A 22,129-nucleotide genomic window follows, 5' to 3' on the forward strand; every position below is an offset into this window, starting at 1 on the left:
ATTTAGCAGTGAAGTAAAAGTCCATGCCCACATTTAAACAGTGGAAATTTGGTGCAATCAAATTTCATCAAGTATTTTTTTTAAAAATCTGACTTTTTTTGTGGTTATTTTGGCTTCCAGAAAAACATGCTTTTCTCTATAACCATTCACCGGATCGTCAAAATTCTTTAACCAGCAGACGCGGAAGATCCAGTGCTATAACATTTATTTCAGACATTTTTTCGATCTTATACAGGGTATTCCAATTATAGACAAAAATCTTAAAAGACGCAGAAAATTGTTCTTTTCCAGAGTAAATTATTAACCGCGATACAAAAATCGTAAAAAATATGGCCAATCGGTCAAGAGCTACAATTTTTGTATATATATAAAAATCACTATCCCGGAGGCTGTCAAGACGCGATGACGTCATTGATTATTACAGCGCACTGCATGGTTTCAGAAAAAACTTATTTTCTGGAAAAACATTCACTATTTTGGAAGAATCCTTGGACCAGAACACGTGGAAGATCCAGGGCTATAACCTCCATTTCCGGATTTTTTTCAAATATGTCCAGGATCTGTCGATTATGGTTAAAAAATCTAAGTGACCCTGAAAATTGACATTTTCGTGGATAAATTATTAGCCGTAATTGAAAAACTATAAAACAGTCTCGAATGTGGTGCCAGTATATCATACGCGAGATACTTGGGATAATATAATTGGAAATCGTTATTACTTGTACAATTTTTTATATTTATCAAAGTTTGCTGTGACTTCGAACTTCGGCGATAAGTAAAAAACGCTTTATACAGGGTGTATGCACGATAAAATTACATCGATTTTGTTGAAATATAAGGCAGCTTCGTGCTACGCGGCACAAACTTGCCTCGCCCAGTGACCATTTTTCGAAAGCAATCTTGTTTTTATATGGTTTTGTTTTAAATACTACACCAGATGCTAACCGTATGTGAAATCTTTAATCTTAGCTGCAATAATATTCGAATTTTCAAGAAAATGACTGCTTGATAAGATTTTTTATTAAAACTATATACGTGTTAATGTTAAGGCGATATTCTAGAATTCTAATAAAATATACATTTATAAGGCAACATATACATAAGTAGGCTGAAGACAGATCAAATTTTTATTTACAAAAGAAGTAGGTTCACCCTCGTCTATAAGTTTCGCTTGGAAAAGTATTGAGTCTGGAGTTTCTTCAAAAAGCTACTTCTTTGGATTTCGGCGGGGGTCTCCGAGTAATCTAACCAGGTAATGTTTTCTTCAATTTGCGGTGGTGACGTTGAAATATTCCAGCGTTGCGCTTTCAGTAAGTTCAGTTGTTGTTGCATTTCTGAAACAAAAAAAAAACACTTAATTAATGTATTGACTGGCTCATAAAAAATGGTAGGAGCATTACATATTTTATAAAAATAGTCCCCAATGATTTGTGAACATCAAATCTGGGAACTGGAGAGCATGGGATGCAATGAAAACGGAGCAAACAAATACGAAAAACTTAAGAGGGTGATTCCTTGTTTAAAATAAAGGGTAGTTTGTTATACAAACGTTGTGTCAAAAGCCAACCACTTCTTATTATTGCTGTATTGGTTTCTTCTTCTTCTTTACTTCTATGGTCACGATTTATTGTTTCAAAAATATTTATTAACAAATTATTTGTAAAATGTAATTTTTTAAAAGGTACAAAATACAACAGTGTGCCAGCACCCTACTAAATTATTTTTCTTCGACATGTAATGCTTTACATTACTTTTTATTTGGAAACTAATTTTTATGAAACAATTGCAATAAAACTATTTTTTTCATTGTCATTACATAAATATTTCTTTAAATTTAGTTAAGAAGATTGAGGTGGGTAGTCTAATTCAATCCCCCCGTTTGTTTTATAAAATATAATAGTAATACATAATATTTTATTCTATTTTCGTTTTTAACATAAATCAAGGATTCACCCTCGTAAATTTTGGTTGGAAACATCGTGTATATACATTGTCATCGCATCATATAGAAACATTTTTTATTAATTAGTTGTGACTTTTTTTTTTCACTTTTCACAAGTTGTTTCTTTTTCGGTTTTCTACAAAAAATTCAGACAAACTTGATTACAAAAGAACTCCAACGCTAACTAAAATTATTATTTTAATTTAATATTTCTCATCAAAAATGTCATTTTTGACAAGTACAAGCAAACCTCAGAATCAAAATTTGCTAAAACTTATTCATAAATAATAATAATTTTAATGGTGTCAGACGTCAGCTTTGTTACCCATAGTTGCCAGCCACTTTGGACACTTCCGGCATTTTAATCACGGGTTTGGAAGCGACCGGATATTGTTAAATTTTAGACGTGGTATTTTGATTTTTGTCAATTCTGACAGTCACGTAGTCGCGCAGTAGGCGCATGATACGGTTCGTGATTTCATCGTAGGCCACGAGTTCCTGAAATTAGTGTTGTGTCTTTCGTTCGTTCGTTCATTTCAATATTTTTTGTTACCAACTGCAAGCTATAAACCGTAAGTGGCAATAGTCACTGAATCCGTCCAGTCTGAACGACCGATTGAGATTAATTTGAACTTGAATTATTGTTGTGTTTTTTTTTGTTTTCTGTTTTAGTAGTATAATATTTAGCTGTGTTTTACTTTTTATTGAATCATGATTTTATCAAAATAGGTACTACGTATTGGGTTGTACGAGTAATATATTAATTTGTTTAAATGAAATAACTGCGTGGAAATAGATATTTCATTCAATATTCAATTCAACACATAAGCAAACCTAGCGATCGATATCGCAACTCAATACTATAAAAAAATTATAACAATACACCGATTTCTTTTCCGTAGTTTGTCCCTGTCATGCGCTTTAATCTTAAACCTTTCGTCACACTTCAGACCGGTCAGGACGGCAGCGAGAGTGAACAAAGTAATCGAATCGTTAGGAACAAGCGGAATTGGTCGTTCGATGCTATGACATGATTGTATAGTAGAGATCCCAAATCCAAAAAGGAAATGCCAGTCAACATTATTCATGAGAGAAGCTGTCAATGGCAAATTATGTTGCCTTTACCACAGATAGACAGATAGAGAGATATCGTTGAATAATGAATGCTATCAGTCATTAACAGCACATTTTATTAACCCAATACGTAGGTTGTACGAGTAATATATTAATTTGTTTAAATAAAATAACTGCGTGGAAATAGATATTTCATTCAATATTCAATTCAACACATAAGCAAACCTAGCGATCGATATCGCAACTCAATACTATAAAAAAATTATAACAATACACCGATTCCTTTTCGGTAGTTTGTCCCTGTCATGTGTTTTAATCTTAAACTTTCGTCACAGTTCAGACCGGTCAGGACGGCAGCGAGAGCGAACAAAGTAATCGAATCGTTAGGAACAAGCGGAATTGGTCGTTCGATACTATGACGTGATTGTATAGTAGAGATCCCAAATCCAAAAAGAAAATGCCAGTCAACATTATTTATGAGAGAAGCTGTCAATGGCAAATTATGTTGCCTTTACCACAGATAGACAGATAGAGAGATATCGCTGAATAATGAATGCTATCAGTCATTAACAGCACATTTTATTGATTTGGATTTGGATCAATTAAAAATCTCTTGATGGAATGGCAGATTTTAGAAAAAATAGGCTGGGTAGTCACGGATAATGCTGCAAATATTAAAGCTGCTATTCGCAACATATCTTCTACAAAGGTTACAGAAACAAATGGGTTATCCTGAGCTTAAGCTCGATAATCATGGTGACAAGATGGAAATCAAATTACGATATGTTGGAAAGAATGGCAAAAATAAAGGATCCTTTGTTATCATCTATTGCAGTTTTGAATTGCACCCAGACCCAGACTGCCCCAGATTTTGAAATCTTTCATTGGTTGGAACTTTTAAAACCTTTTAAAGACGTTACTGATTATTGCTCTTATTATTAAACAATTAAATGATTAGATAACAAATTTTGTAGGCATTCCAATTTAAAAAATACATAACTTTGATGCTTGTTTACATTTATACATGTACATTTCAATTCTGAGCGAATGGTATGATGACAATGGGCTAGCATTAAATGCGACCAAGTGACAAATTTTACATTCTTAGAAATAAAACTGGATCAAAAACTAACATGTAAAAATCACCATTTCAGTTTCAATTGTTTTGTAATAAGAAATTTGAGAGAAACTAACGGTCTGAAACGCTTTAAATTTTTTATACTTCAAAGCTCACGCAGAAATTGCTTTGTATCTCTGGGCATATTGATATTATCATCGATTTACATTTTTCTGTTTTTCCTTTAATAAATATGATACACTTGATAAATTAAACCTAGTTCAACAATTCTCAAGATTATCTGTAAGCTGTAAGTAAGCAAAAATCCCCTGAATTATGGGTATTCTTGGAGGAATTTCTTGTTCAAAAATGCTACTACTCGCTGTAAGCTTTTTTGATCAGATACTATATATAAATATAAAAATTTTGCCTTGTTTAACCTTGTGGTGTTCCGTTCATCTGGGGTTCATATACATATAATGTCCTGGACCTAAGTCTAACCGTTTCGGCAAATCTTCAAATTTATATCAAAACTTCAATGTTTTCTAAGGGACCTTATTTAATTTTGGATGCATTTCTTGTAGAAGGTGGCCTATTTTTATATATTGGATGGATATTTTCGCTGTAAATTGATTTAATAAAAAAATTAAATTATAAAAAACCCAAAAAGTCAATTTTTCTAATTTTATCCGATTTGGCATTAAAAATTGAGGCGACTTTGCATAATGTTGTCTATTCCGGAAATTTATTATTTACGAAATAATTTTTTAGAAGCTTTGCTTTTTGGGTCACCCCTCGTATCTCGGATATTCTAAAGCTTATATGAAAAGTGAAAAGTAGGTTTGTTGCCGTTTATTAGTCAGAATTCAGTGGCACATTTTGAATTTTTCCATCTTCAATTATTTTCGAGAAATAGACCAAACTTATATTTTTAAATGGTTCATCCTGTGTGTTTTTTGATAACACCATTGACATTGCCAAGAGCATCTTAAATATATTTAAAACAGTAAGTTTGGATGCCATTGGTTTGAGCTTTTAATTAAAATTTGTAACACTAATTAAAAAAAACACAAACCGCGGTATTCTGAGAGAAACTCAAGGAGTTTGAAATATTTTTAAGATGCCCTTGACAAACTCAATCGTATTATCCAAAAATATACAGGGTGACCCATTTAACAAAAATATTTTTCAAAAATAATTGAAGATCGGACTATGCCACTGAATTCTGCTTAAAAGCGGTAGCAATCCGACTTTTATCTTTTTCTTCTTTTCTTTCGAATAATCGAGATACTAGGCCTATAAAAAATCTGTTTGCAGATTTTTTGTTTCTCGAAAAAGTAGTACAGAGTCGCGAAAACCGTATCCATCTACTCTTTACTAATAGGTGAGTTACTCCACAAAACCGATACCGGGTGCAATATCTCAGTGTATCTGTAGTGATTTGAAGTTGCTAAATAAATTCTATCTATTCTATTCCATTCTATTTTTTTACTTTACTCTATCGTTGGGATCGATCGAATCATAATTATTGAAAAAAAAAGATTATCGATCCCGAATTTTTCAAACGAAAATTACCTGCTATGATTTCGTCGCAACGCTTGTGATTGAACGAGCCCCGTTCGGACGGCTTGGGTTTAGCGTCGCCGTGCCACAAAAACATGTAATAAAGGGACAACATAATGGCCGCAAGGGACACGAAAAACACGTAAGCGACGACTGTGAGCACGCGGACCAGCTTCTTCTTGTGTTTGGGCTCGTAGAGGCGGTCCTTGGCTTCTTCGCCTGCGAATTTCACCGACGACTCTAATATTGTGGTGGTGCTGCTGGTCTTCCACTGTTTCGAATCGCACTTCGACAGTTTCACACCATTGGCTGATTTATAAGACATCTTTGTCGCACTTCTTGAGCGAAACAAAGTCGTTTCTTTTCGGGAAACCGGAACAGCAATGTTGTGATTTGTTTTTAACCGGCACGGATGATCGATAAACGACGGCCCTGTGGCCCAGTTAAAATCGGTTGCGCGTCGACTCCGGTCGGTAAAGGCCCTAATAAGCAATAGCGCGGTGTTCGAAATTTCCCGGAATTATTGTATTAGCGAAACGGATGGTCCTAGAATTTTGAAAAAGAAAATTATTTAGTACATCGCCCAAGACAAAATGCTCAAAATTATTTTCATGCTTCTGAAGTCTCCATCAGTAATTGTTTTTTCTACAAAAATTATTAATATTGCCAAAGTTGAGACAAATTTAAATCTTTTGTTTAATTCTGTTTGCTCTATCTGTGCAAGGAAAGTTGGGTTTAAATTTATTAAATAAATGTCTTTGATGGTTCGAAGATGTTAAGAGACTTTTGAACAATTGGTACATCTGCTTTTAACACTGTATTTCTTAAGAACTTTTGATATGCAGTCATTGATGTTTTGAATGTAAGCAAAGATCGCAGTGGCAAGTATTGGAAGGTTGTGGTGGAACGATTAATATCTCTGATATGGAAATTATTAGAGAGAAGAGCAGATGTTTTAATTCTAGATTTAGTGATTCGGGTAGAGATACTTTGCCGGCACTGTAAACAAGAGAGAACCGATGACTCCGGATGATGTACGTAGATTTTCTGCATTCTGAATGTTAAATCTGATTTTCTAATAATAACAAAATCTAAGAATGGAAGATAATTATTACTTTCTAATTCGATTGTAAAACGTATGTTAGGATTTATCATCAACATTGCGTCTCCATAGTTTTGGTTTTAAATGGAAAGTTTCCATAAATATATTTGCGATTACTGGTGATAATGAAAAACCCACAGTTGTACCTGATGTTTGTTGATAAATTTGACTGCTACAAAAAATGTGTTCCAGAAAAGCACTTTTCAATTAAGATGGTAAGATTTGATTCCATATTCCCGAATTTTAATATATCTGCAATTATGTTGAGAGTTTAAGGAATAGCAACTTTAGTAAAGTAGTAGCAATATAAGACCGGTTAAGGAGAACAAGTTGTTCAATGAAGTGGAAGGGTTTTGTTACATAAACTAGATATTTTGCTAGAGAATAGGTTGGGAAACCAATAGTGCTAGCAATAGGTAAAAGGGTAGTTTTGTTTTACGAACCTTAATGAGTCTGTAGAAACGAGAAATTTCAGAATCGTGAGAAAAAACTATTTTTTTTTCACGGATTCCAATAGAGAAGAAGCTTTAATAGCGAATTCAAGGTTGCATTCCACAGATGACGTAGAATTCTTTGAAGTTGACGACTTTTTTGTTGAAGTTTGTGTCGGGATTAAATTTTAGAGATTTTAAAATTATGAGTTCTCTATCTCTCCAGTCTCTAGTTTTTGTCCTCTACCGTTCTCATCACCTCTGGCACTGACAAGTTTATTAGGACCTTGATTTTATCCATGAAACGAACAGACAACCGTCGCTTGTTTTTTCCTTCAACTTTTATAACAGGTCATTTCGAAAGCCTCAACTGACCTGCGACAACGGATGTGAAGTTAGCGGCTAAAAGTTGGCAGCCAAAATTACGGAAAGAGCCGAACAACCAGTGGCGGCGGAGATTTCTAAACCAATTTAGGAAGTAACTGGAAAAATTTTCGGTTACGGCCTCCTACAGGGGTTATTATAGGGGTGAAACTAAAAAGTTTTAAATATATATTTTTTCCATTTTAATCGAAATTTACACACTTTCATTTTTTTATAAAAACGTGTCCACAAAGGTTAGCTTTCATTTCCAGTGCATTTTTTGATTTTTTATGGACTTCCAAAGTTACACAAGCCGGGTATTCTACTCAGACCCATAGTATCCTGTACCCAGTCTCCTTTGAAAAACCTTTCTAAGTTTCTTAAAGGAATAATACAGAACATCATAAACAAAAATCAGTACTAAATTAAGAATTCTTTTGACTTTAAAAAACAAAATTAAAAATGTTTATATACCTGACAATTACGTTCTGATATCTTTAGACGTTGTCTCTCTGTACACCAATATTCCAATTACCCTAGCTATAGACAATATTAGAAAAAAAGGGCAGGAAATAGAAAAATTCACAGATATATCTTTGGAAGGTTTCTTTCAAGCTGTAGAATTAACTTTAAGCTCAACCTACTTCCTATTTAATGATAAATACTACAAACAAATCGACGGTTGTGCCATGGGTTCATCAATTTCGAGCGTTATAGCACAATTAGTGCTATATAAGACCTAGAAGAATCAGTATTGAGTGATTTTTGACTTTCACATTCCTTTATTCTATCGTTACGTCGACGATTGTGTAAGTGCAATCCCAAAAGGCGAGAAATTTAACGCCTTCCACAATAAACTCCAATTTATAATAGAAATTGAGAAAGACAACGCTATTAAGTTTTTGGACCTAAATCGTATACCAAAGACACGTGGTCGTCTAGATATGTCAATTTCAAATCCCAAAATCCCACAACACAGAAAAAATCAGTAATAATAGGCCTAGTAGATCGGGCAATTAAACTATCCGAACCTGAACACAATAAATAAACAAGCCACTGAAAAGCCAAAACAGGCCCTAAAGTCAAACTCTTACCTCGATGAACTCATAAACAAGACTTTCAAAAGACGAATCCACAAGTTTTACAGTCAAAATACCGCAAAACGAAACAATACTGATACAACGAAGAAAAAATTATGTACCACTCCCATATATCAATGGACTATCCGAGAGCCTAAATAATTTATTTAAAAAACCTGACATAACAGTGGCACATAAGGTACATAATCTACTAAAAAGCAATTTTAGCAAATTAAAGGCCAAGATAAAGGCCGAAAATAAAAAAAGCCATGTAGTGTATCAAATCCCGTGTAAAAACTGCGATGGTGTCTACATTGGACAAACAAGCCAATACTTAAAGAGTCCTATAGATGGTCATAAATATGACAAAAAAAAAAACAAAACAGCCCAATGGACATTCATTTGATTTTCAAAAAACAACAATATTACGTACTGAAAACCATTCCAAACGACGAGAATTCTACAAAATGATAGAAATTATGATTGAAATTAAAAAAAAATAGCAACGCCGTAAACTCGAAGACAGACACGAAGAATCTCAATAAAGTTTACCATAACTTAATTAGATAAATAAATAAAACAACAACTCCAAATAAAAAGCAAACCAAAAAACAATGCAATGAAAAGAGGCGCACTACGTCGCCTATCAGTGTCATTTTTAAACTGTTGTTCGTCAAATATACGTTTGTGTACCGGTCCGTATATATTTTAACCGAAGAACAAATCAATTTCGCTTAAGTTATGTTCTAGTATACAATTTTGTTAATGTATTTTGTGTTTCACCTTTAATATAATACTATTCATATGTATGATGCTTTTATGTCCATTTACTTATATTTGTCCATTACCTATATTTATTTTGTCCGTTTACTTTTTTTTTTGAAAATGAGTTAGTGAAGGATAGCTTTCGTTACAACAAAAATTTCTGCTTGCATTTCTGTAGGAGAGTTGTGTTAGAATTCAAATAAATATTACTCAATTGAAATTTACATGTGCAAAAAATGTTGATACTTTTTATTTCCCGATAAACTAAAAATCAAAGGCAACTGGGCGCATTTTGTGTAAGAACATTTTTCCAGTTGCTGCGTTTTTTAAGACTTTGCATATAAAACCAAGCTTAGTGAATATTATTGGCTTAAAATGTTAGAGCAAATGGTTTCAAAAATTGTCGTCATATTCATTTTTCCATTCCAGAAGTTAATAAATTTAAAATTTGAACATATATTCGAATATTTTTAATCATTTTAAGTAAATTTTGTTATATAAGTCAGATTTTGAAAATTTAAGATAATGCCATAAACAGGTGTCATTAATAAATTCATTCTGGTGTGCACCTCGAAAGCCGCGATAGGCGGAAATTAATAGTAAATTCTCCTTTGCGATTGCTTTAACCTTTGCGCTCGCGGGTCCTTACCTACTTTCGATGGTTCATTTGTTTTTCTGTTTGCGTGAAGGAATTGTATCCTCATGGTTTTTAAGATTATTTTTGATGACTTATTTAAAATGATTTATCTTACTAAATTAACATTTTATTACTTTTCTTAAACATGAATTGTGGGTAGTAAATTCATACGGTAATGCAGAACAGGAACAGAACCCCTTACAAATAGTTTTTCACGACGACTTCATCTATTATTCACGCAGAAGATGTAACGGAACGAGGTAAAATTGATTTAATATTTTATAGTAGCTCACAAAAAAGGCATCTTGCATGTTCAGTGCAGAAACGTCGAGTTATTGCAAAAAGATATCTCAGAAGGACAGAAACACAATATCAAGCATCAGTAGAAGTTGAAGAGAATGTATTCATCTTAAGGAAGGGAAAACATAATCATGGACACTTGAAGGACCAAATACAAGACAGGAATTGCAAGCATGTATAAGAAAGGAGACCAAAAGAATATGTGCAATAGACATGGTAAAGAAGTTAATAGTAATAAAAATATATAGAATATATATATATATATATATATATATATATATATATATATATATATATATATATATATATATATATATATATATATATATATATATATATATATATATATATATATATATATATATGATGACACTTTCGATTAAAGTAGAAAAAAATATTTAATACTTTTTTGTTTCGCTCTATAGCAACTCACGTACGGGAGTGCAATAGAATATTTTTACTGGAAACGAAAGCTAACCTTTGGGGTCACATTTTCATCAAGAAATGAAAGTGTGTAAATTTCGATTAAAGTAGAAAAAAAATATTTAAAACTTTTTTAATTCTTCCTATAGCAACTCCCATACGGGAGTACAAGAGAGTATTTTTTCTGGAAACGAAAGCTAATCTTTGTGGACAGATTTTCATCAAGAAATGGAAGTGTGTAAATTTTGAGTAAAGTAGAAACAAAATATTTAATGCTTTTGTGTTTCACTCTGTATACACTCCGGCATGGGAGTACAACAGAATATTTTTAATGGAAGCGAAAGCTAATTTTTGCGGACATATTTTCATCTCAGAAATGAAAATGTGTAAATTTGGATTAAATTAGATAACTTTTTAGTTTCACTCTATAGTAACCCCTGTACGGGGCTGCAACGTTTTCTGTGGAAACGAAAGCGAGAGATATATTTAATTTAAATCTTCCTAAACTGGTTTACAAATCTCCGCCGCCACTGGTTGTTTGGATCTCTCCCTAATTTTGGCTGCCAACTTGTAGCTGCTAACTTCACACCGGTCCTGCAACATTCTGCGTTGAATGTCCACGATTCGGATCTGTAGGTGGCGATCGAAAATATTGGTGTCTGCATCGACCATATTTTTATTTCTTTTCTGATATTACGGTATTTCCTAATCTCTACTGGTTTTGTGACCGCTGGCTTTGCCATTCCGATTCTCCTCTTAATTTGTTCTTCGCTTCATTCTCTGTTTGAAATGCATGCTCCCAGGTATACTGTTTAATTCTTTCTTTGGATATTTGGTATTGATAGAAAGTTTTGAGGCAGCACGTTGGCTCTATGCATGACCTAACCAAAACTAACCAACAAACAGAATTTGTTTCTATTTAATTTAAGACCAGCTTCCCTGCTAAAACGCTCTACTCGCTGTGCTTGCCAGAATTTTTCTACCAACGATCGATACTCCTCAGTTCCAATCCTCTGTGGCCTTTTTTATAATCCACTCGCCGTAAATATCAAACAGCAGAGGAGCAGAGGAGGTTATAGGTTCAAACTTTTTAATATTAAATTTAGGAAGTTTGGAATTTATAAGGATTTGTGCTTTAACGAAACCCACAGGATGATTGGTAAAACGTCAGGAAATTCGAGTCATCAATAACCGACGAAATAAGAAGTAAATCTGGCTGTCGCTACCATGACGAAGAGATCTAGAGCAACTAGACGTATATACGGTATATAAACGAGGATCATGACCCCTATACAAAACTAACCAAAACAAGTACGATTGAACAGAATAAAAAGTACCATATTGTAAGTGCTTTTGCTAAAACCAACATAATGAAAGATTCATACAGGTGGTGAAGGGCATCAAAGACCTTACTAAAATCTGCACTATCAGTATGACTTATATAGCTTGTTGACATTTGAATGAATCTTGACGGTCAGTACCTATCTAAAATATTCTACCTATAGATGATCTTTCCATTTTTTGTATTGAACACCATTTAGAAACAGATTTTGGGCTATTTTTTAATTTAAATTTATGAAATTTACAATGTCAAAACTATATATCATTTCAATAGCGCTCTGTATCTTTTTCAATTAATCTTCGAAAACAATTTTCAACCATACTGTCACATTATGGAAACGTGTTTACTGGATTTTTGATCAACAGAATTGTTTTATTGTCGAACTAACGAAGACAAAAAATCGATAGAGCCTCTCGAGTTTCAAGTATCACACGTAACGAGTCGACGATATCAAATTACTGATAAATTGAATTTATTACATTTATGACCAAGTCCACATTGAATCCTTATAACTTATGGGTTTTTTACGTAACCCCGTTTACCTTCACAGTAATAGACATCGCATGTGTCTTCTGGGAATCAAGGTTAATTTAATTAATTCCAGCGGTTTATGGCGAATACTTCGTCGATAAACAACGTATGGCATATCGTCCGGTCAATAAAATAAGGGTCAGTCCTGGGGGCGTCCACTATTTTATCAATGATTTTCTTCACGCTGTTGAATACGTGACATTTTCTAAATTATGAAAATTATCTTTTGCGAGTTACAACGAAAACACCATGTTGCATAATAAATGTCAGCTATGGAAAACAATGCAACAATTCAGTGTATACTCTTCCTAGTTTGTAAAGTTTTGAAATTTTAGTACTGAACTGTGAGTAGGAAGGCAAGAACAGATCCGAATAGTTCCCACCCCTCCGGTGAGAGCTTCATCTCCCTTCAGTCAAAAATCCAGCCTGACCTAGCTGCGGTTTTCAGTATTTTACTCTTGAACCGCAAATTCGACGAGGAAATGTTATAGGATCTCATCTTGTTCCCCTCTTCTTTTCTCTAAGTTTTCATGCTTTACTGATAGTGTTAAAGTACATAAGGTGATTAAAATGATCTCTGATTGCTGAGAACTACAAACAGACTTAAATAATTTTGCAGAATTACGATGAAATAAAAAAAAACAAATTTATTTTGTTGTGACTTTGTAAATACCAATTACGCAGTAAATTTCTTAATCAGTCAAATGCAAAAGGACTACAATCACTACTTTAGTCATATAGACACTGAATCTTAATTCAAGTAAAAAACTAGCTATTGATGTTTTTCTATGATTCCAGATAAGATTTTCCCTTATATATATATATATATATATATATATATATATATATATATATATATATATATATATATATATATATATATATATATATATATATATATATATATATATATATATATATATATATATATATATATATATATATATATATATATATATATATATATATATATATATATATATATATATATATATATATATATATATATATATATATATATATATATATATATATATATATATATATATATATATATATATATATATATATATATATATATATATATATATATATATATATATATATATATATATATATATATATATATATATATATATATATATATATATATATATATATATATATATATATATATATATATATATATATATATATATATATATATATATATATATATATATATATATATATATATATATATATATATATATATATATATATATATATATATATATATATATATATATATATATATATATATATATATATATATATATATATATATATATATATATATATATATATATATATATATATATATATATATATATATATATATATATATATATATATATATATATATATATATATATATATATATATATATACATATACATATAAAATTATTAGACAAAATTTTAAAATTTTTAACTTATTTGTAAAGGTATAACAAAGAAGTTTAAAAATAGGTGCCACTTAGCCCGGTTTTCCTATCTAAATTGTAAGGGAAAATCTTATCGCTTGCAGAGGGGCCGTCGACAGCAATGTTGAAATAGCCAAATAGCGGTTGATTGTAAAAATAACTTGATGTGTTTCAGGATTTTGCAAAAAAGTTTCAAAAATGAAGAAAAAAGATTTCACCTGATTAATTATCCAACCGGAAATCTCAAAAACTAATAAACAAAATTTTAAAATTTTAACTTTGTGGTAAAGCTAAAAGAGCTGCCACTAATCCGCTTTTCCAATCGAAATTGTGAGCGTAAATCTCACCCCTTGAACAGGGAATCTACGAAAATTTCAAAATTGACAAAATGTTTTTTTATACTTTTCGAGAAAATCAAGTTGAACTCTTGTAATTTACACTTTGTATGTTATTTTTTAATTAATTATTTTTTAACTATATTATTTCTATTGAATTCTCAATTAGTTGGTAATGAAAGTGATTTAATGCAGGTAACATCGCGCCACGAAAAATTTTTTGGAAGGTCCAAATATCCCATCTGCCCATCAACACGCATCATCTTGTACTTTGCCTCTGACATTAAGTCCACCAAAAGGATTTTACATGTTGATTCAACTGACGAATGAACGAACGCAATTTACTTACTCGAAGAAATAATATGAGTAAAAACCCTGATCAGCTGTGTGATTTACTTCGCTTCGAGTATTGTTGTCACCTGTTATTTCCATTTTGGAAACATTTCTCTCGTTGGTCAACTGCCACGATGAATTGTTGGAAAATCTGAAACAAAAATAAAACAAAATAAAAGTATTATGGCTACAAAATGGACACTTCACTCTATGTAATAATTTGATAGAAATTGCGATAGAAAAAAGTTAAATAGAAAAATGGCATAGTTTCATCAAGATTTTTTAATTATTAATTTTTCAGATATACAGGATGTTTCGCTCATGCGAGGTAAACACTAGCTTTCTTATTTTAAATATACGCGATATACAGGGAACAGCTAAAATATGGAACAAATTGATTTAAAAATCAGGTATTGGATTTCAAGAAAAATGCTTGCATATTTTCATCTTTTTTTTTTTCTTGCTGTTGTGCTGTAAATATAAAATATACAAAGTGGGTCAAAAAGTAAATTTCGATACCAATTTCCATTTTTAAAATGGAACACCATTTTTTTTTAAATCCGTTGTCAAATTCTGCGACAAACGCACAGTTCATGTAGCATAGACTATACCTATCTCTTACTTTGTATGAGCAAAAGAATAAAATACAGCAACTTAATGTTGAAATAAAAAGATAAGTAGTTAATACCAGTAACATTCTTAAATTGTCACAATTACATTTCTGTCAGTAAAGGAAGTGATTATGGCGCTTCTAAATCTAAAAACGAGAACTCAAGAAGAAGTTTGTAATTTGTTTAACGCAAAAATATCAAGAGAGACCCATTACAAAATCCACTTACAATGTGTTCATCTTTAAATGCAACCTTTACGTTTTGATCAGTTGCCACTCGCCCTGAAAGATTCCTGATATATGGAATTTTGAAACATCCCGAATAATTGAAAGTGGGGGATCAACCCTTATTACCTCGCATTGTGTTCCGAGAAATTGAAGTGGTCTGCTGGGGACCTTAGGGCACCTAAATGCGGTCGTCCTTCCCACATGAAAATATAATAAATGGAGAGCAAAATGGCGGCCATTGATACACTGAGCGCGTACGCCATGACGGTAAGCACCCGGATCACTTTCGGTTGCTTTTTTGGATTGAATATCTCCTCTTTGCCGGCGGCGACATCGTCTGGTACGCTCATATCGAGGGAATCTTTTAAATCGTCATTGGCTGACATGGCGGTGACGAAGAGTTTAACAGGGATAAGTAACCGTTAAGTGGCGCATTATCTGCAAAAAAGAAAATCGATAATTACACGTTAACTTATTGGGGTTTATTTGACTGCACCAATAAGGAGTACGTTATCATACCTATCTCAAAAAGTACAAAAGTATACATGGTGACCCCAAACCGGGTCCCCATTGGATATCTTGGCACAAGCGCATGCGGTGCCTATAAATGAGTAAGAAAGTTTTGCGGTTTATTACGGAACCCCGTATAAAGAGTAATTCACGTTGAATAATTAAAAGTTCTGGCAAACTAAATAGTTTTTTTGTGTATGGTCATTTTGCGCAATGATCTACCTATATTTTGAAACATTTAAGCAATTGCAGCGTTGCCGGTTCAGTTCGAAACAGATCACTACGTTTTCTGGTTTTCCGAAAAATTCTGACTAGCTTTTGTTAACATTTTGTCACGCCTATCTTTTTTCCTTACTTCGGTATATTTTTTACGTGACTTTTTAAATCGAGGAAAAAGTCTTTATTCACTTAAATCTGAGAAACAGTTCATGATGGGTATGGGTACTTTTATATGAATGTTGTTGATAAAGTATTGAACTAATCTTAACGCTAACGTCAGTTGCATTTAAAAAAAATGGTTTTTTAATGTTACTAATCCGTTCGTTAAAAGTGAAAAGTGATTTTTCTACAACTTAAAAACGTTTTATATAGCTTTTTGCACCCGTTATCCAGACCCGTTTTGCATATTCCGATGTGCTTCGTACATAAGCTTCATAGAGCAACATCTAAAATATCTTCTGAAGAGGAAAACAGGACTATATATGGTAATATAGCACTTTTAGCTATTTTTGCTTTGTTTAAAATTTAGTTTTCTGTCTAAAGTTACACCGAGGAAGATTTCTTCTTTACAATTAAATCGATTTTTTAAAGTAATTTTCATAAATTTTTATTTGGAATAATTTAGAAAATCATATATGAAAATGTCGAAAATCGCAAAAGGACCACTTTTTTTTATTAATAAGAATAAAATGGAAAATTATTATTACTTTGTAATTCAATGGTAAAACGTATGTTAGAAAGTTTAAATAATTAAGAAAATCTCGGAGGGATTCTTGACCATAAGGCAGGAGCAATCCAGAAGATTTGTAAACAGCGCGTAAGATTATAATTATTCTTATTTTTATTTGGATTTAATATCAGGTGCACCCTATATTAAAAAAAAGCACTGAATTTATTTTTAAAATAACCTCTCCTACAAATTCTTGAAAAAATTGAGTCGTTTCCATTTGAACGCGACGTAAATACATATATTTTTAACTCGCATTTCTTTAATTCTACGAGTTCAAAAATTCAACCATCTAAATTTAATTTAACGAGCCGGTCGTTAGAATCGTTTACCAAACAAATCGATTTTATACATTACAAAGCACTGAATTCCGAATTCAAGCCAACTAAATTTATTAAACGACCTATTCATGGCGACCAAAAATGAAAAGTTATAATATTTAGTAAATTTTAGGGGGAGGATGTTTACCATAAAGTTTTTTTATCTAGGAACAGTTCGCTAAAAAGATCCAGATACAATTTTTTTTATCGTGCTTAATTTTCGTATGAGTAAGTATATGGTATAGTGTGGTTAATATTATGCATCTTAACAACTCTCTTCGAATTTTCATATATATCTAATTTTCAAATGATGTTCCGTATGAATCATTATTATGGTGTGCTAGGCTAACTACCGTAATTTCAATCAAAACGGTTATTCTCTGCCCATTCCGCACAAAAACCTTTATAACCAAAAAATGGCTAACTTATTAAAATGAAAAATAACAGGTTATAGAAAAAAATTGTCACCATTCAAACGTGTCAAAAAAAATTTTTTTTGGTACACTCTATATAGCTTTGTAAAATGTTCAAGGACGGATATAGACAACTCCTTGGTCAAAGTTATTCCTGTATAACTCTTGCTTCTAAGTTGTTTCTAAGTTTCATGTTATACAAAGTACTGTGTTTGCCATTTTTTATAGAAAATATCAAATATTTTAGAAACAGTTTGTTTTAGGTAGGTAGGTAGGTTTAGGGTAGGTGCCTTGAAAAAAATTGTTCATAATTTTATGCAATAAAATAGAGGGTGTTTCATTTATAACAAGGTACCAAAATTCAGAACAATAAAATAAGTCCTACCACCAATACCCACTACTGGAACATTTAAATTCTAGGAATAGGAACAGTTTCAAAATATTCTTTTAGCTTAAAGCTGAAAGTTTTATAGGAAACAGCCCTTTCAAGTTCACCAAAGATTATGAAGTCCCATTTTTGGTCACCATAGCTATAATCGCACACGAGAAATGGTCATGGTTTGCCTATCCTATAATAAACGGAAGGCCCTTTACTTTCAAAAAAACCAACGAACAAAACACGATCTATAGTCATGACTTGCCTGGGCTATCATAAACGGAAGGCCCTTCACCCTCCTTAAACGGAGTCATCAATCACTAAATTGACTTCAATTTACAAGCGTTTATCAGTACAGGAATGTATTTTTATTTTAATATTGTTGACACCTTAGAAATTTTAAAATAATTTGCGCTTTGCCATTTAATCATTATTTGTTTGTTACATTGTTATGAAGGACGAGAAGAAGAACCGGATATTCTTAAATGTGAAATAGAAGCAGCCAGTCACAAATTAAAAAATAACAAAGCTCCAGGCCCCGACAGACTAACAGCACAGATACTCAGAGCAACGGGCGAAATGGGAATAAACCTATTTCTTCACCTATGCAATGAAATATGGAAAACTGGACAATGGCCAAAAGACTGGACAAAAAATGAAAAAATCACGATTCACAATAAAGGTAAAAAACAAAATGCGTAAATTATAGAAAAATTACCCTTATTTCGCATGCTAGTAAAATCCTCCTACATGTAATCAACGAGAGACTTAAAAACTACTTACAACCCCAAATACCAGAGGCACAAGCGGGGTTTGTCAAAGGAAGAGGCACTAGAGAACATCTGTTCAACATACGACAAATTATAGAAAAAGCTCGAGAATTCAACATCCCGATGTATAAATGGAGCGAGCTATGGGGTGTCCTCAATGAAATGGGAGTGCCACAACATCTTATCTTCCTAATAATTACATTATACCAAAACACAACTGGTAATGTCAAGATTAATAACAGATATTCTCGACAATTTCAACCAAGATGTGGAGTGAAACAGGGATGTGTATTATCTCCACAACTATTTAACATAAACAGCGAATACATTATTAGGAAATCGCTCGATGGTTGGATGGGAGGAATCACAATTAATGGCAGAAAAATTAACAATCTTCGACTTGCTGATGACACCGTCTTACTGGCAAACACTGCAGATGAATTGTTGGATTTCATTCATAGGATTGAAAAAGAGAGCGTGTATCTAGGTCTGGAACTCAACACTTCCAAAACAAAAATAATGATAATTGACCGAGCTAATAATAATAGATCGGATACGCTCAGATGGACAGATTCGAGGTTGTTGATCAATACTTGTATTTGGGATCACTAATTACAAATACGGGTACATTAGAACAAGAGATCAAAAGAAAATGCGAAATGGTAAAAATAGCGACCAAAAAACTTGATAAAATCTGGACAAGACAGACAAATAACAACACAAACAAAAATCAGAATTATGAACTGCTTAGTCTTTCCGATACTTATGTATGGTTGCGAAGCCTGGACTGTTAGAATGAGTGAACAACACAAAATTGATGCTACGGAAATGTATTGTTGGAGAAAATTACTAAATATTTCATGGACACAACACCGGACTAATGACTCCATATTGAAACAACTAAAAGTCAAACAAAGATTGTCCAGCCTGATACGATTGCGTGTCCTAAAATATTTTGAACATGTAATGCGAAGAGGTCCAGAGTGCTTAGAGAATATAGTCATTCAGGGAAAAGTTGAAGAAAAAAGAAACCGTGACCGCTCACCGACAAGATGGATCGACCAATTAACAAAACCTACGGGGTTGACCATGCATACTCTCATCACCGAAGTCCAGGGCCGTTACAGATGGAAGACTCTAGTGAACGACGTCGCATTAGCCGCTACATCCTCATAAGAGGATACAGACTGAAGAGAGAGTTGGTTGTGGGTTGAAGAAAATTTGTATAATACTTATATTTTTAGCTTGTGAGGACAGTGAAGTTAAGTGGTATTCCAAGATCAACCTTGCCTCGATTCCTTGATAACGATTGACTAAAAGTAAAGAAACGATGAGACAAAGGCAAAATAAAAGTGGTTAGGAATAATGAGACAGTGTGGACTAGCAGGTAGCAGGTATGCGATGTATGAGAGTAATCAGATTCTCTGTCACTTGAATCTCATTGAAAGAGAAATTAAAAGAAAAGAGTCGATTTACTGGCAGTCGTAAAACATTGGATTTCTGCACGGCATTGGATTTAGATTTAAAAATATTGAGATCCGCAGTTATATTAAAGGGATCCAACGATTATTGTACTGTAGACAAAAATATTAAACTCAAATTCATCAATTTAGAAAAGAAAAACTAAATATATAGTATTTAGACTAGACTTGGTTCAAACCCTGAATATACTTGCATCTAGGGGAATAAGAATATCCACTATGGCCCGAGCGAAGGTTGGGTGCCAAACGCTTTGCTAATTTCAGCAAAAAACTTTAAAGATTGCTCATTAAACTACCATCAGGACATGATAAGTGAAATTTTTGAAAATTGGGTAAAAAAATGTCTTCTTTTAAATATCCCAACCGTACCAAGGATCAGGAGCAAAAAAAGATAGTGCAAGAGTTCCGTAGCCAGCATGGCATGTATTCTAAAGATGCTTATACAAAAAAAACAACTAGTTGAAGTTTTAAGAACTAAATCGTATGATGAAATTTATTCCGTAGAGGAGGTCATAAAAATGGTAATAATGGTAATAACCCTTATACCCCTTAGAAATAGTATGCACCGAATTAAAAAAACAAAGTTAGTTAGTTAGTTAGTTAGTTAATTGATGTGATTAAAACTCAGTGTCAATTAATACCAGAGAGAAGTTGGAGAGAATATATTAATCATATATTTGAAGTGAAAAATAATTAAAAAACTTGTTACAACGTAAAACCATTAATTAGATCCTTGGATGATAGTAATAGCACAGATTCAAAACCATTCTGACCAGTAATTTTATTTAATATATATTTATTATTTATATAATTGCAATTATAACAGAATGTCAACTTACTTACAACTTACTTACTACTACCCTGGACCGGTTTAATTTATTAACCCAAAAATGCCTATGAGCTGATAAAAACGTTAATAGCATTATTACAGTCATGACCATTTATCGTGTGTCGGACTATAACTCCCTCCTAAACGTTTCAAACTATAACAAATTCTACTTGCGCCAAAACTTACCGAATCGAAATATAATTTATCACACTTAGGGAACCAACGGTGACGTCATAGTCGATTTGTTAAAGAAAGCACATGTCAATTGTTGTTGACTTTATTGCTAACGTCTAGGCAAATATGTGATTGCGATGTTCGACGGCAGACCGCACAGTTTTATCAGCGTCGCGACGCGCCGACGTCTGGAAACTTTGCACAAACAATCGTTCCGAGCGTCGTCGCACTTTTTATGATGTCCGCACTTGTTAACACACATGCGCTATTTCCATTCGCCAAATATATTAGTTTTATTATCGAAAGCTTTTTCGTGTGTCGCGCATACCGCATCGTTATTAGAATTTTCTGGTGTCGTCGGGCGGTTAACCGAACGGGGGAATGCCAGTGGCGGCCGTTATCTTCTGCGTTTTTTATTAGCATTCAAAATTTTGAATTATAGGCGTAGATATAGCTAAAGTCCAGTCAGAGCAATTGTGCAGCTACGTCAAGACTTCTTTATCCAGTTCATTACTAGATGTCTTAAATTGACACGAATTGACAGGAATTTTGTTTGTCAGTTTTCTAAAAATGACACAGCATATCAGTTGCCCAATATGCATACACAGGACTTTTCCATTTGACGCAGTGATAATTAAAAGTTTAAATACTTATGATAACTTGTCTTACATGATTTAATTATGAATCAGATCATTGGCATTATACAGGGTGTTCCACTTGAATATTTTGA

The 22,129-nt window shown here is 32.5% G+C and overlaps 1 protein-coding gene across 2 annotated transcripts; it reads right to left on the reverse strand.

Annotated features, from left to right (window-relative positions):
- Positions 1-1,005: 1,005 nt before the first annotated feature.
- LOC132707691 (uncharacterized) lies at positions 1,006-21,673 on the reverse strand. Of its 2 annotated transcripts, XM_060679625.1 has the most exons (4): positions 21,412-21,673; positions 15,707-16,018; positions 14,759-14,893; positions 1,006-1,334 (listed from the first exon to the last, which is right to left on the reverse strand). In XM_060679625.1, exons 2-4 carry the CDS (start codon positions 15,964-15,966, stop codon positions 1,265-1,267), a joined length of 465 nt encoding a protein of 154 aa, XP_060535608.1. In that variant the 5' UTR covers positions 15,967-16,018; positions 21,412-21,673; the 3' UTR covers positions 1,006-1,264. The 2 variants fall into 2 exon arrangements, with proteins under 2 accessions (XP_060535608.1, XP_060535600.1); XM_060679617.1 differs by lacking the exons at positions 14,759-14,893; positions 15,707-16,018; positions 21,412-21,673 and adding an exon at positions 5,649-6,105.
- Positions 21,674-22,129: the final 456 nt, after the last annotated feature.

Source organism: Cylas formicarius, unplaced genomic scaffold (assembly GCF_029955315.1).
Source record: "Cylas formicarius isolate icCylForm1 unplaced genomic scaffold, icCylForm1.1 PGA_scaffold_10__41_contigs__length_53128322, whole genome shotgun sequence".
NCBI classification, from domain to species: domain Eukaryota; kingdom Metazoa; phylum Arthropoda; class Insecta; order Coleoptera; family Brentidae; genus Cylas; species Cylas formicarius.

Coding starts and splice junctions, on each gene's coding strand:
- LOC132707691 (XM_060679617.1), bottom strand. CDS start 5,961: ATGTCTTATAAATCAGCCAATGGTGTGAAACTGTCGAAGTGCGATTCG. Junction 1,335..5,648: donor TTGCGACGAAATCATAGCAG/GTAATTTTCGTT, acceptor TTTTTGTTTCAG/AAATGCAACAACAACTGAAC.